Genomic DNA, 16,786 nt, shown 5'->3' on the forward strand with positions numbered 1-16,786 from the left:
ATAAAATTGGATGGTTTATTGTGAGGGTTAAATGACAGTACATGAAATTACGTGAAAATCCAATTGTGGCTGTGGGGAAGGGAGACGAATTTGTAAACCCTGGAGTGAGGTTCTGCCTACCTGAGGCTGCTGCTGCTGTGCGGAGACCCCCGGGTGAAGCCACCGTCATCATGTCTGACCAGGAGGCAAAACCTTCAACTGAGGACTTGGGGGATAAGAAGGAAGGTGAATATATTAAACTCAAAGTCATTGGACAGGATAGCAGTGAGATTCACTTCCAAGTGAAAATGACAACACATCTCAAGAAACTCAAAGAATCATACTGTCAAAGACAGGGCGTTCCAATGAATTCACTCAGGTTTCTCTTTGAGGGTCAGAGAATTGCTGATAATCATACTCCAAAAGAACTGGGAATGGAGGAAGAAGATGTGATTGAAGTATATCAGGAACAAACGAGGGGTCATTCAACAGTTTACATATTCTTTTTTTTTTTTTTCTTTTCCCTTAATCCTTTTTATTTTTAAAAATAGTTCTTTTGTAATGTGGTGTTCAAAACCGAATTGAAAACTGGCACCCCATCTCTTTGAAACATCTGGTAATTTGAATTCTAGTGCTCATTGTTCATTATTGTTTGTTTTCATTGTGCTGATTTTTGGTGATCAAGCCTCAGTCCCCTTCATATTACCCTCTCCTTTTTAAAAATTACGTGTGCACAGAGAGGCCACCTTTTTCAAGACATTGCATTTTCAGGCTTGTGGTGATAAATAAGATCAACCAATGCAAGTATTCATAATGACTTTCCAATTGGCCCTGATGTTCTAGCATGTGATTGCTTCAGTCCTGTTTTACCATGTTCTAGCATGTGATTGCTTCACTCCTGTCACTCCTTCACTCCTGTCACTACTGTGACTTTCAGTGGGAGATGGAAGTTTTTCAGAGAACTGAACTGTGGAAAAATGACCTTTCCTTAACTTGAAGCTACTTTTAAAATTTGAGGGTCTGGACCAAAAGAAGAGGAATGTCAGGTTGAAGTCAATATGACAGATAAGGTGAGAGTAATGACTAACTCCAAAGATGGCTTCACTGAAGAAAAGTCATTTTAAGATTTTAAAAAAATCTTGTCAGAATATCCCAGAAAAGTTCTAATTTTCATTAGCAACTAATAAAGCTATACATGCAGAAATGAATACAACAGAACACTGCTCTTTTTGATTTTATTTGTACTTTTTGGCCTGGGATATGGGTTTTAAATGGACATTGTCTGTACCAACTTCATTAAAATGAACAGTATTTGTAAAAGTCGTACTAATACTTATTTTATTTTAATTGTATAGAAATGAAAATACCTAAAATAAGATTTTCTTGCATAAATACTGGAAATTGCACATGGTACAAATTTTTTCTTCATTACTGTACAGTGATGATGTTAATGACTTTGAAGCACTGAAAGTTACTGAAGTGCTTTCTGAATCAAGGATTTAATTAAGGCCACAATACCTTTTTAATACTCAGTGTTCTGTTTTTTAAAAAACTTGATATTCGTGTATGGTGCATATATATGATACAGTTACCTAATCATGTTGAATAAATGGACATGCAAAATAAAAAAAAAAGAAAAGAAAACCCAATTGTGATTTTCATGTTATTTCATGTAATGTTATTACCCTCAGTGCCAGGCACATTGTAAATGTCCAACCTGTGTTAGTTCCCTTTCTCCTCACTCCACTGCAAGCAAAGACATAGTTAAAAATTTATTCTTTTTCTCTTAATACTTTTGGAAAAACATTAAAAAATTGCCTCAGTTAGTTTAATATTGCCTATCTTAGGCTGGGTTTCCTAGAAAACAGCACCTAGAAGCTTATGCTCTACCAAGTGGGGAAATAACAGTGTAAGAGAAGTGAGAGAAAAATGAAGCAAGGCAGAGAAGACGGAATGACAAATACAAGGTGACACATAATGGAGTTGTGAACACAGCCAAGTCACCAGGGGTGTCTCTGGATAACCCATATGGAAACATTCATTTAGGATTAGACCACTGGAGGGAGGAAAGGGAAATAATTTATCTGTGCCTTCTTCCTATCTCTTGTCTTCCATTGGTTAGCATTTGCCTCCTGCCCTGCTGGGTTCTGCTACTCATTCCAGAAGCTACTGGGAAGCCACATCCTGCAACCCCATGGAGCAGCCCTTCATTTGTGTCTAGAAATGGTGGCAAGTGCAAGGGTTTTTGTGAGTCTAGTCAGACCAGGTCTGATGCCATACTACTGCAGGTCTTGTACAGTGCCAGGAGCTCAGCCCTCTCTCCAGGCGAGGCTGAGACAGCTGACAAGGTTAGGAGGTGATGCAGGTGGGGCTGAAGGATCTACAGAAGACCAAAAACTGGGTTACTTACACAGCAATTTCCTTAGAATGCCATTTATTTCAGAAACGTTTTCTTTTAAAATATTGGTCCTTGTTTTATGTAAACATCTAGTATGGCTCATTTATAGTATATATTTTCCCACAATCTGAATTTTATTTTATTGTCTTTTTATTTTATTTTATGTATTTCTTTTCTTTTCTTTTTATTTTATTGTCTTTTTCTTTTAAAGAGACAATAGATTTTTTTTACTTGTCTTTTTCTTTTAAAATTTCTTTTAAAATGTTGATCCTTGTTTTATGCAAACATCTAGTATGGCTCATTTATAGTACATATTTTCCCACAATCTGAATTTTATTTTATTGTCTTACCAGTGACAGCCAGTGTAACACATGGTGCTGAATTCTCTCAGCCTTTGAACATATGAGTGCACAGTGCTGCAAATACTCTCAGCCAACAAGAGCACCAACTACCTCCTTGTCCTGAACTGAAGAAGTTTATCTAACTTGCTTGCACTTCACTTTGGCCTTTCCATTTATTTCACTGCCATTTATTTCACTTTCTGGCAAGCATAAGTGGTTGACAAAAGGTATGCAAGGGCTGGATTTGCCACAGAGAAACAAAGGAATGACCACTGGATTATAAATGAAAATGTTCTTGTGAAAGCTCCTTCTAGGAAATGCTGAGCAAACAGAGTAATCTCCCTTATGTGCAGCAAAAAGCACCACACACATCATTGCAGCCTGAGAGGACTGCCTGGTAGTTATACAAACAAGGGTTGGGAGAATCATGGTTGAGGCATGCTGTGGCTGCAGGCAGCATGAAGAGCCAGATATATATTTATATCACAATCTTCTTGTCACTCTTTCTTTCATTCTTCATGTCACACTCTTTTTGTCACTCATTCATGAAAAGCCAGGCAGCACTTTTTCTAAGCTCTGTTAATTAGCTCTAACTAATGATGCTCCCTCTTCGCTGGAAATATCCTTTTAATCCCCAGGTCCTGCTGATTTTTCCTTCCACATTTACTGTGTCTTATCCCCTGACTTGTGCTTTTGTGATTATTTCCATCTTTATCAATCTCTTCTTTTAAAAAATTGCAGTTTACGGCTGGGCGCAGTGGCTCACGCCTGTAATCCCAGCACTTTGGGAGGCTAAGGTGGGTGGATCACGAGGTCAGAAGTTCAAGACCAACCTGGCCAAACTAAAATTGCAAAAAATTAGCCGGGCGTAATGGCAGGTAATCCCAACTACTCAGGAGGCTGGGGCGGAAAATTGCTTGAACCAGGAGGCAGAGGTTGCAGTGAGCCGAGATTTTGTCACTGCACTCCAGCCTGGGTGATAGAGCAAGACTCCATCTCAAAGAAAAAAAAAATGCAGTTTTTAGCATTTGATTTGACTTTTACTTCATACACTATTGTAGATTTAATATATGTGATTACATATACATAGGTGTGATAGACTTGTTTCTCCAAGTAGATTATAACTCTTTGGAACCAAATTCTTGTTTTTTATTTTTATTTTTTATATTTGAGGCAGAGTCTCCCTATGTTGCCCAGGTTGGTATCAAACTCCTGGGCTGAGGCGATTCTTCCATCTCGGCCTCCCAAAGTGCTGGGATTACAGCCGTGAGCCACCACACCCAGCTGTGAACCAAATGTCTTAAGGCTCCTCTGTATACACGACTAAATTTAGTGCAGGATGCATAGGAAGCACACTATAAAACCCATTTAGATAGATAGTATCATTTGTCAACTGAACTTTAGCTATCTGAACTCAGGAAGTGAAAATTTTTTTTTTTAATTGAATCCTTCAGTATCCAAACTTGCTATTTGCTACCTAAAAATTAAGAACCAAATAGATTTGGAATTTCTTGCATTTTGAGCTTGTTATTGAAACTCTGTCTAAGCCCAAGAACCAAATAGATTTGCACAGCATAGGATACTCTCCTTCCGTATTTATGTTGTGTTTCAGTGATGGAATCAGCATGTGTTACACTGAGACTCTAGCTATGGCTCCTTCTATCCTGACTTCAGTAAAATAATTACACTCAATTATTTTAATCATAATTACTCAAGTAAAATAATCATACTATTACCACTATTGTGAAGGCTGTGGCTAGGCAGGAAGTGTGACCTAGAGAATACTCACAGGGTTTGGAATAAGACATGCATTGGCTTGAATTCTGGCTCTCTCTGGCACTTAATTGTCCATATTTTACTTTTGTCACATGTAAACTTATAAAATTAATACCTACTTCTTTGGATTATTGTACAGAGTAAAATAATGCATGTAAAATGACTGCCATATATGGTAGGCACTTGTTGAATGACATATATTCTTGTTTTTTTCCAACAGTGCTATTAATCATCTTTCAGTTCTGACAAATATATATATGTATTTCCTTCTTTTAGGCAATCAGTCAAGTAGTTTTTATTGAATATCTTTTGTAGGTTATACATTACAATGTATATATGACTCTATATATAATACTGTTTTTAATATAGTTTGGTATAACATAAATGAAGTTTATCCCACAATGTTGTGGTGGAGCAAAATTTAGATCTTAGGTTTTCATTGTTTTTAATTTTTTTTTCTTTTTGAATAAACTTTAGTCTCCTAAATAAAGACTACCTTCAAGGAAACAAAATCTAACATCCAGTAATTCTGTTTGTCTCTACTTTTCCTCATGAACTTGAATCATTCACCTCTTATTAGCATAAATTGAGTGCTATTGTCTTTTTAAACCAGAAGTTTCTCCTTCCATTAAAAATTCTTATTTAAATCATTCACTTCCATGAAAATATAATGGGAATGATCTGAATACTCATACTTTGTAAAGGTTTTACAGTGTGTGGATTGCACACGTGAGAAAAAACCTAGGTGTTTTGTTGTTGTTGTTGTTGCCATTTTGAATAGTTTCCGTAGTCTTCTCTCATTTTCCTAAGAACCTGCCATATGGGAAGCATAGTGCTATATATAGGAGGTTAGGTGTATGGGAGAAGAGATACAAAGATGAATCAAAGATGCAAGTAGTGTCCCTAAAACACAATTTGGTTGAAAGTGTGTGTGGGAGCAGACAAATGTACAGAGTGATTGGAAGGGGTATAGTGTGTGGGGTAGTATAGGGAGAAGAGGAAGATGTGAACATCTCACATCCCACATTGCTTGACATCCCAGCAGATCTGGAGTAGAGGGATAGGCTGTTGGGTTGACACCATATAAAAATCTTCAAAATGTGTAGTCATTAATGGAACCTGAATTAAATTATTGAAATTACTGCAAATTAACATTTTAAAAGATATCCATCTTCATAAAGATGGAAATCAGAAAGAAAATGCCCTGCACTCCAAAAGAGTAATGGATAGGGATCTATTGTACTGCTCCTAGGAGAAGGTGGTCATTCTCTCAGTGGGTCTGCAAATCTTGGCATGCCTTGGAGCTTAATGGAAGAGATATCTGATTATGGTAAACGTGTCTTATCTTCGAAAGTTCTTTTATGGTTTAAATTGCTCACAAATGTGATTTGGTTTTGGGGTATTATGGACTGGTGGTAGTGGCAAGCAGACTCCATTGAAAATAGATGCATGGGAGCCTATATTTTAATTGCCAATTAGGGCATCTAGCAAGTTCATCATGGTGCACATTATTTATCAGTTTATACCGCATGTTGCTCCTTTGAACAAATTTGTGTTATGGATGATTCCATATTGCCCTTTATTGATTTCAAACTCTTAAATGGACAAAGCAAATGTTTGTATATTAGAGATACATAAAAAGCATATGTGAATTGTGAAACATCAAGGACATATACAATGTTATTTTATTAACTATTTTTCTTTGTTCTTAGGCTTTCAGGAGACATCAGCATATATATATATATATATATATATATATATATATATATATATTTTTACTGAATAAATATTAGGTAACCAAATACCTGTACTGAATAAATGTTACTCTATATGACAGATATTTAAATTTAAAGGTTTTTTTTTAATAGTGGAAAATTAACTGATGAAAAGTCTCAGTTCTAACAAACTCTAAAACATATGTACTAATACAAAATTTACATTTTAAGAAGTGCTACATTAAAATTGGTTAAACAATTCCCAGGTTTTAGAATTCAAGGCATTTTTACCTGTGTTTACAAATTTCTGTTAAAGAATGCATTTCATTTCAGTCAGGTTTCAGTATGTTTAGAGCTTTCTTATTTTTAAAAATAAGTGGTAATTTAGCACTGTATCTGGCAGTAAATGGTTGTGCAAAACACTGATTTTTGCGTAGTGAGTCACAATCTAAATTAACCAGAAGTTTAGCTGGAATAGGATTTTAAAGCCATTCTAGAGATATATTTTTACAACAAATTAAAAAGTTTCTTGTCGTAGTTTTATAAGCATATGTAAGTTAGAATATAGGCTTAGCTGCTCTGAGATCCAAAACAACAGATGTGTAAATAAGATAGAAATTATTATTGTAGTGCACGGCTAGTAAGGAATCTGCAGTGTTGGGGACTAAGGCTCCTTCTATCTTGTGGCTTTGCTCTCCCTAGGATATTGATGTAATATGTGTGAATGGAGACTGCCATGTTCACAGCCTAGCAGGAAGAGGAACAGGGAGAATGTCTTAGTCCATTCCTGTTGCTTTAAAGAAATACCTGAAGATGAGTAATGTATGAAGAAAAGAGATTTATTTGGTCATGGTTCTGCATGCTATAAGAAGCATTTGCTTCTGGTGAGGGCTTCAGATTGGTTCTACTTATGATGGAAAGTGAAGGGGAGCAGCGTTATGCAGAGATTACATGGTGAGAGAGGAAGCAAGAAGGGAGGAGATTCCAGGCTCTTTTAAACAATCAGCTCTTACAGGAACAAATGGAGAACTCACTCACACTGCCTCTGGTCTCCACCATGGAAGGTATTAATCTATTCATGAGGGATCCACCTCGATGACGCAAACAGCTCCTATTAAGCCTCACGTCCAACACTGGGGATCAAACTTCAACCAGAAGTTTGTGGGGGACAAACATGCAAATTCTAGTAGAGGACATGCTCTTTTCTTCAAAAGAACTGACCTGGAAGTAGCACACATCACTTTTCTTGCAGCATTTTAGTCAGAACTCACTCATGTCACACATGTTACCACCTATAGCAAAAGAGGGTACCATATACCTAGCTAAGACTCCTATTAATGTGGAGGAAAAAGAATATGCATTTGGGAGACATCTAGCAGTTACTGCCATGTGTACTCTCTTTTCCATCCATGGAGCATCTCTACTCCCTCACCACATTTCATCCATCTCATAATTTATTGTACTTGGGAGGTGGGAAGTCAGCTCTCTCCCCAAGTTCTGATGTGGATTCTTGTGGTTGGAACATCCAATCTGAGAGCTAATTTGTTTGCCATCTACTAATGGCCCACATAAGGATCCAATGTACAACGGATACTGTGTCCATTGTATAAGTAGGGGTGAAGTAACACATCCAAAAGATAGCAGTAGAGGAGAAGCAAGATAAGACTCTTCATTTGGAAAAGGGGAAGATAGGAAACCTAGCAGTTACTTAGCAACTGTCAAATCCTGTATGTGGGAATCATGATGATTTTTATCCTGGCAGTAGAAAAAGGTCTTTGTTAGCCTCCTGGCAAGCTTGCCCCACTGTCTTTGTGGAGGAGAAAATCACTTGTTCTCCATGGTTCTGGTTATGTCCTTTGGGAGGTTCTTTATTGTCTGTTGTTCTCCATGGCCAAATTTAAAGTGGACATTGGAAAGTGTACTGTTTTCTTGGGGTTAGATAGCTTTCAAAGCTGACTTCCTGCTGGTACCTGTAAGGGGGTCTGAGAGGTTGTCTTTGAGATGAACAGTCATAGGCTTTTATGGTCCAAGCTTGTGTGTGTGTGTGTGTGTGTGTGTGTGTGTGTGTGTGTAATTACTGCATGCTTTCAAAAACTCATTGAGTTGTCTGCCTGTTTGTGCAGATTAACTCCAAATGCAAGTAACCACAGCCAAACTCCAAATGCAAGTAACCACAGCCAAACATAGATTTTTTTTTTTTCCCAGCTAAAAATTCTGGATTTAAACTGTTGGACTTTGTGTTCTGCAAATTCCCCAGTGTCTTAATCAATGACAGTTATTTCCATGCTTAGGTGAGAAGGTAATACCTTTACCATTTTGATTTCTGGGCAGGCTGCCATTGTCTGGCTAGAAACTGTTAGGGTCCCAGGATTATATCAGTTTAGTCTGTGTCTTCTGAACCTCCTGTTTTAACTGTGTTAGTAAGGAATATAGAAACACCTGACTTTTAAACCCTATAAAGCCCCACAGTAAAGTCAACTTAGGTTTCAAGCTGTATGTGGTGTACACTTTCCTCAGTAGAGCTGAATTCACTTCCACATCTGCCTGAGACTGCTTTATTTAGGCTGAGTTTATTTTTCTTGAAGGGCTTTGTTGAGAGCAGCAAGAAGAAGCCAATCCATACTAAATGTTTTGGTGTGGCTTAGAAAAAGTCAGTAGCTTTTCATCTTACTGTTTGTTTTGTCAGCAGCTGCCGTTCAACTTCCAAGTCAGTGTCACATATTACAGGTTCCATTAGGGTGGCAACTACTTCTGGTTGTCAAATTCTGTTAGGACATGGGTTGAGCTATTCTAACAAAGATCCAACATTACAAGGCCTTAATAGAAAATAAGTTTACATTTCTTCCACATTACAACCAGACTATAAGCAGCCCAGAACTGATAAGTACCATTGTGTTGGTATCCTGTGATCTTTCTATCTTATTGATTCACCATCCCTCAGGTATTACCCCCATTCACATGATCCAGAATAGTGCAGCCGACCGTTCTACATTCCAGCCAGTGAGAAAAGAAGAAAAAAAGAGGAGGCCCATCCTTTCCATTTAAGGACTCTACTGTTGACATTGACCGAAGTTGACCACATGACCACATCTAACTGCAAGGAAGCTTAGAATGTGCATGGTGTCCAGGCAAAGATTTTCTTAATAAGGAGAAAAGAGAGAATGGATTTTGGAGTACCATTAGCAATTTATGCCACAAAACATAGGATACACATTGGAGCTTATAGGACAAGAACAAAAACAAAACCCAGAACAAATAAACAGAAAGCCTTTATCACCACCCTGAAAATTAATTATTGGGTAGGATAATTGTAAAGTACAGTAACCTAGGCATCAATACCTGACTGCATATATATGTATATATGTGTTTAAACTACCTTTATAATAATTTAGTCTGCAATTTGCCTTTCAGAGACCACAATGAAATGCTTAGGTGCATTACATTTGATACAATGTGTTTAAAAATTTATGTCTGCACCTGTGAGTTTTTTTCCCTCATTAATACTTAATGAAGTATAAAGTACAGAGTAGGCTCAAAATAGCATAGTCTCAAGCCTTTCCAGCACAGCTCCCCTAACTACAGTGAGAGAAATGTGTAATGTACTTTCAAACTGGAAATTTCTTTGAGTCTTCAAGTCTTATCTAAAAGATTAGTATAAATTTTGCATTTATATTTATTTTTTAAAATAATACTATATTTAATAATATATTAATATTTATTAATAAAATAAAAACATATTTGTTTTTAAAATAAGAATATTTAAATTACTTATTAATATTACCAAATATAAACTTGGTGCTCCAGGAAGATATACAGTATTTTTTCTGTGTCTTTCACACTGATGCATACCTCTTTGGGTACGGATGAAATGGTTGAGAAATTTGGGTAGTTGGGCTTATAAAACTTATGTGATGTATTTTGTTCATATCCAATAGCATCCAGTGACGAATTAAAAGATATCTGATATGGGTACTGGCGGCAGGCATTTTAAGGGATACCTCCTTCCTTATTTTCTCTGCCCTTCTGTTCTCAGTGGTTGCTTCCTCAGCCCACTGCCTTCACATAACTGATTCTTCATTCTACCAGTCTCCAATCAAATGTCACAGTTTCTGAGAAAGAACTGTCTTGATTATGGCGGACAGACCCCAAGGTGACTGACACCCCATGATCCCTGCCTCCTGGTTACTTACTTTGCTTGAGTTAAATAGTACCTGTGAATTACTTCGAACTCATAGAAAACAGCAAAGATGATGGGATATCACTGCTATGATTACATTATATGAGACCAGATTTTAGCAGACTGGAGCAAGAGATTCTCCTGGTAGTTTTCAAGTAGTGAGCTGACACACTATGAGAGCGTCACATGGCTAGGCCATGAGAGCGGCATTTAGGAGCTGAGAGCTAGCCCTTTGCCAGCAAGATAAAAGGGCCTCAGTCCAGAACTGCACGGAACTGAATTCTTCCAACAACTTGAATGAGCTTGGGTGAGGATGCTGAATTCCAACTGAGAATGCCACCCAGCTCTTGCATTGATTTTAGTCTGGTAAGACTTTGACTGGAAGTCATTGCTGTGCCATGCCTGGACTTCTGACTTACAGACACTGTGAGATAGTAAAATGTGTATTATCTAAGGTTCCAAGTTTATAGTAAGTTGTTTCACGGCAATAGAAAAAATGTAGAGGTTAAGAGTTCTTTGCTGCTTAAGGGGGAAAAAAAGCCCTATGTTCCTTTTTCTACATCCTGCCTCCCTTCTTCATGGATGTGGCTGCCAACATTTGGAGCAGCCTTGTCCAAGGATGGGGGAGTGGGAGACATGATCCAGAATCAGGGATATAATCCAGAATTGGGTCTACAAGTTTCAGCTTCTGTTGAGCTTTCTTGTCTGAGCTCATGCTGTGAACCACTGATTTAAAAATTGTAGTTGTGTGAAGATATTTGATTTTGCAAAAGCTAGAAACCACCTAAGTTATTAGGAATGGCATGCAAATAAAATTCTATTCTATCTGTACAGATAATGTTAAGATAGCTCTTTTAAAACAGTAGACTTAATAATCATTATTATGATTTACCTTAATTGAAAAAACTCCATGAGTTAAGGAAAAAAAAAAAAGCAAATCATGTTTCTTTTGTTGATTTATTGATTTATTTTATATTTGATTTCCTTTTCCTCAAAAATCCCACCTATTCAAGAGTCCTCTGAAATAACATGTTATCTCTTCTTGTCATGACTATACTTTTCTTCCCTCTTCTTACTTGGGCTGATGTCTTCCATCTGTTTTACCTTAAGGCTTTGAAACTCAGAATTCAACATCAGCATCATCACCTGAAATGTATTAGAAATGCAGAATCTCAGCTCCTAGACCACTTAGACCCTTAATATCAAAATCTATATTTTTAAAACTATTTACAGTAATTCATGTATACATTAAAGTTTGAAAAGTACTGCTCTAAGCCTCTTCATGGTGTTTTAATAGCATACATTTTTAATTGCAGTTATTTATTTTTTATTTTTTTGAGATGTCTCATTCTGTCACCCAGGCTGGAGTGCAGTGGCACCATTCTAGCTCACTGCAGACTTGAACTCCTGAGCTCAAGCGATCCTCTCACTTCAGTCTCCACAGTAGCTGGGACTATAGGTGTGACCCACCAAGCCTGGCTCATACAGTTATTTTTGTATTTGCCTCATTTATTATTATTATATTATAAATTCCCAGTTGTCAGGAGCTTAAGGTTTATTCTTTATTTCTCCTGCAATGGCTAACATGGTTAACTTACATATAGGGGCACAATAAATTATTTGTTAAATTGAATTGACACTAGGAGGATTTCTTCCTATTTTCTGGAAAAAATTTTTATAGTTTCAAATATCTGTCACTTAGGACATCATTTTGTTGATATAGCAGGAACCTTTATAATGTACTTACAGACATTAGGCCTTTGCCGGAAGGGGAAAGCTAGTGGCTCAGACAACTCATTATGGTTCAAAAATCTCTAATGATATTTTTATTCAATTCCTAATACTCAAATTGTTCTCTCAGAATGTACAAATGTAGTTCCTAACTCTATTAGTATTCATGCTAATGGATCATATTTATCTATTTCCGTTGACCTTCAATTCAAGAAGAGGATTAAGTGCATTTTGCATGTTTGTCAAAGATACTTTGTCCTCTAATGTTTCTCTAGTACATTCATGCATTAAAATGTCTAGAAAAGTGAGCCATCTTTCCTAGATACCTGCTCTTGCCCACTTGCTATGAATTTTTTCACTTCCCTCTGATTTTGTCCTAAAAGTAATAGACCAAATTAAACTGGCCAGAATTATATGAGAAATGCTGTTTGTATTCTCCATTTTTGATACTTCATGCAGTAATGTAATGCTCCATGGATGACATTCAGCTAGCTTTCTAAAAGGCAAACAATCTGTAAAAAAAAAAAAAAAAAAAAAAATGAAGCAAATGTATGCAAGTTTATTAAAAAGGTAATTTCATTGACAGGTATGTTCACTCCACATGCTGTTTATGTGTATGTGTGTGTGCATTTAGAAAAATATGGCTTGTTAATTGATTATTTGGGAGGGAGATTTGTTAATTGTTCATTTGGATTTTAAATACAAAAAAATCTGTTTGTATCCTGAGTCTTGTGGAGACTCTTCAGTTTGCCTTAGTAAGCACGACAGTAAGATATCAGAGTTGTTTCATATAGCAAATTCAAATACACTATAAAATAGTTTAAAAAATCTGAGTCTGCTGAATCTATTGAAAATGCCCCATTGGAGTGGATTTTTTTTTTTCTAATTAAATTCATGTGGACCCGATAAATTTGACACATACGCAACATTGCCCTTTCAAACATGACTCATGTTTTTATTTTATTGGCAACCAGATTATCTGTAATTGTTGTTAGAATCATCACAATATAAAATTTTCATAATTTTAGAGTTGATGCTTAAGAGAACCTTAGGATCATCTTATTTCATCTTACCATATGCAGGAATTTTCTCTATGGCAATGGTTTTCAGCCATCTTTTTTGAACACCAAATTATCTTTTCTTAATATAAAATCTTACAAATATATAAGAGCTGAATCTTCTGTGCTTTAAGAGAATGATGAAATACAGATTGATTCTCTGTCTCTCACCTCCTGACCCCACAACTTGAGGTAACTTTTGGCAGAGAAACTGAAAATCAAAGAAAGGTAATTTTTCACAAAGTTGGTTGACAAGGCCAGACATCTATTAATTGAAACAATCTCCAAATACATAATTTTAAAAGATGGTTGCTGCTCTGGGTGGAATTCAGTTTCTTGTGCTTATATGACTGAGGTCCCCATTTTCTTGCTTGCTATTGTCTGGGGATTGTACTCAGCTCTTAAACGTAGTCTTCTCTGTAAGTAGTTCACAACATAACTATTTGCTTTCTTCTTGCGGTCCAGCAGAAATGTGTCTAATGCTTCACCTTCTTTAAAAGACTCACTTGCCTAATTAGATCAGGCCCACCCAGGATGATTTCCCTTTAATTAACTCTAACTGGTTAGTAACTAAATTGGAAGTGGTATGTCTTCATAATTGCAGGTTCCACCACACTTATGGGGCGGGAATTGTATGTGGGTGTGGATCATTGGGGATCATCTTCAAATTCTGCCTACCACATTTTCCTTACAAAAATAAAGTGTTCCTTATAGTCTAATGTCTTGGCTTTGAGCTGTCACTTGTGGTTATTGGGAGATGACAGAATTATGGCTTATTTTAATGTTTGTGGTAGGGGTTTTTTTTTCCTTGATGGTAAAAATTGGTATCAATAACTTATGTTCGTCACTTTAGGACCAGATTCTTAATCTGCACAATATCATCCATATTTTTAAAATGTTATTTTTATTTCTAGGAAGCAAGATGAAATAATAAGTCTTTTTTTTCCTTCCCAGAGTGATTGTAAACACAAATAATATACATCTGGGATCAAGGATGTATTACTATCATTATAGAGTCATAATGCTAGCTTTCCCCATAATAAAATAGTTTTAATAAAACATATACTATTATGAAGAGTAGAATGAGACCCTTCTCTTTCCCCAAAGAACATATGTAGTTTCATTTAGAAAGAACTTTACAGGAGAGTTTTGAATATCCTTTATATAATTGGTATAGGAATGTAATAAGAAAAAAATAGAAGGTATTAGAAACTTACTAATCTGAGAATGAGAATTGAAATACCATCTAGTTATTACTTTTATTCTGATATTACATTTTCCCTTTTGCTCTTCCTTTCTTGAATTTTCTCCTGCCCTTCCTTCAAGTTTCTTTCTTTCTTTCTTTTCTTTCTTTTTTTTTAATACAAGATGGAATCTCAATATGTTGCCCAAGCTAGCTTCAAACTTCTGGACTCAAGTGGTCCTCTCCTCTCAGCCTCCTGAGTAACTGGCACTATAGGCTCGAGACACCACACTCGGTTTCCTTAAGTTTTAAAAATGAAACTGAAGTGTTAATTAAGTCTTTTTGATTATAAGAATTTATAAAAGTAATTCAGTTGACCAACAAAGATGATATTTTATAAACTTCATATTATCGTTTATTACATATTTAACAATAAAATCTATTGAAAACTCTAGCTGTATCCAGGAAAGAGACTGGGTCAATGACTTGTTTGTGAAAGGCTGGAGAATTGTAGGGACCTATATTCTAGGTCAATATTGACTTCAGGAATGGGAGTGGAAGGAATGATGACACAGTGGTAGTGCTTTAAAAAAGCATTGTTAGGCCAGGGGCGGTGGCTCACACCTGTAATCTGAGTATTTTGGGAGGCCGAGGCAGGCGGATTGCCTGAGCACAGGAGTTCGATACCAGCCTGGGCAACACAGTGAAACCTGTCTCTACTAAAATACAAAAAATTAGCCGGGCATGGTGGCGTGTGCCTGTAGTCCCAGCTACCCGGGAGGCTGAGGCAGGAGAATTGCCTGAACCTGGGAGACGAGGTTACCGTGCGCGGAGACAGCACCACTGCACTCCAGCCTGGGCAACAGAGCGAGACTCCGTCTCTTAAAAAAAAAAAAAAAGTGTTGTTACCATTTCCTGAGACTAACACTGATCTGGTCAGGATCTCGACAGGAAACAGATGATATATCGAAACAAGATAATTTAGGAGAGTTTGGAGGAGAACAGGCAGCCTCAGGGGAAGCGACAAGAGATGAGGCAGTGCTCTGGTGTTAGTAACAGAAGGTGGACTGCTATACCACTGGCTATGGTATAAGAAGTGGCTGCCTAATAGGAGCTGTGGCCTTTGGGAGAGGGACAGAGCCCACTGATGGGACCTGGCAGGGAAGGAATCAGGACAGTAAATATTCTGACCTCATTCCTCTCCTCCCCTTAATGTCCTACTGATACCTCCCATTGCTGTGCTTCATTGGAAGCCTGAGGGCAAGGGAGCCCCTGGCTGACGCCCATGAATGTCAGTCTCCCAGGATACAGGCTAAGTTGAAGATGGGTGAAGGATCAATCAGAAGGAAAAAACTAAGGAACGTTTGGCAGAGATCTGTAATATACCTTTTGTGAGCCTTTTGGTAGCATCTTTCATCATGTGGAGACCAAAGTGAGTGTTCATTTTAGAGGATAATGTGTTAGCTGGTATGCCTAATTAGATGGTGTCATAATATTCACAAAACTTCCCTAAATTCTAACAAGGTTTTTTTTTTTTTTTTTTTTTTGAGACAGTCTCGCTCTGTTGCTCAGGCTGGAGTGCAGTGGCACGATCTCGGCTCACTGCAACCTCTGCCTCCTGGGTTCAAGCAATTCTCAAGCGATTGTCCCGAGTAGCTGGGACTACAGGTGCCCGCCACTATGCCCGGCTAATTTTTGTATTTTTAGTAGAGATGAGGTTTCACCATATTGGCCAGACTGGTCACGAACTCCTGACCTTGTGATCCGTCTGCCTTGGCCTCCCAAAGTTCTGGGATTACAGGTATGAGTCACCACACCTGGCCAATTTTAACAACTTTTATACTAGTGCTTCTGCCCCTAAGGACTGTCATAACCAGGGAACAAATGCACTTCAAGAAGTTTTGACTTGTTTTCCCTGAACTGACTTTTTCTCCCTTCTCAGTCTCGAAAATTTTAATCACCCTCCAAAACCCAGGTCAAATATAGTTTCCTGTATGCAGTTTTTCCTGTTCCTCCCCCATTACCCTCTGGCTGATCTTTATTCCATTTATCCTTTGTATACAATATTTCATTGACCATATGTTTAATTTTCTTATAGTTCCCCTACCCTTGACCATGGTTGCACTCCTCAAGTTTTTGTTTTTATTTAAAACATTTTTTGCCTTACACACTGTTTGACATTTAGTAGGTGCTCCACAGGGCACTGTTGACCAAATGAAATTTTCTGTGGGCCTTGGGTTATCAATAGGCCACCACATACAGCCACCAGCATCAACAGAAATTTCATGAGCACTTTGGAAAGTAGGTGGGTCCTATTGTCATTTAAAGTACTCCCTTCCCTCACTCCCTCAGTTTTGTGGGGGTAGAGGCTTTCTATTTCCGGGAGAAAGGCTAAAGAAAACTCTGGAGTTTCCAGAAGAATTAATTA

General features: G+C 37.3%; 2 protein-coding genes across 18 annotated transcripts in view; both read left to right on the forward strand.

Annotated features, from left to right (window-relative positions):
• Positions 1–16,786, forward strand: part of LOC105470146 (kinesin family member 21A) — a 159,155-nt gene that overhangs the window by 50,729 nt on the left and 91,640 nt on the right. The gene's annotated exons all lie outside the window — the stretch shown is intronic.
• LOC139356805 (small ubiquitin-related modifier 1-like) lies at positions 107–539 on the forward strand. Its single transcript, XM_071071873.1, has one exon. It carries the CDS (start codon positions 171–173, stop codon positions 522–524), a length of 354 nt encoding a protein of 117 aa, XP_070927974.1. The 5' UTR covers positions 107–170; the 3' UTR covers positions 525–539.

This window comes from Macaca nemestrina, chromosome 10 (genome assembly GCF_043159975.1).
Source record: "Macaca nemestrina isolate mMacNem1 chromosome 10, mMacNem.hap1, whole genome shotgun sequence".
Lineage (NCBI taxonomy): Eukaryota > Metazoa > Chordata > Mammalia > Primates > Cercopithecidae > Macaca > Macaca nemestrina.

What these genes read in the sequence shown, in the direction of transcription:
- LOC139356805 (XM_071071873.1), top strand. Translation starts at nt 171, where the DNA reads ATGTCTGACCAGGAGGCAAAACCTTCAACTGAGGACTTGGGGGATAAG.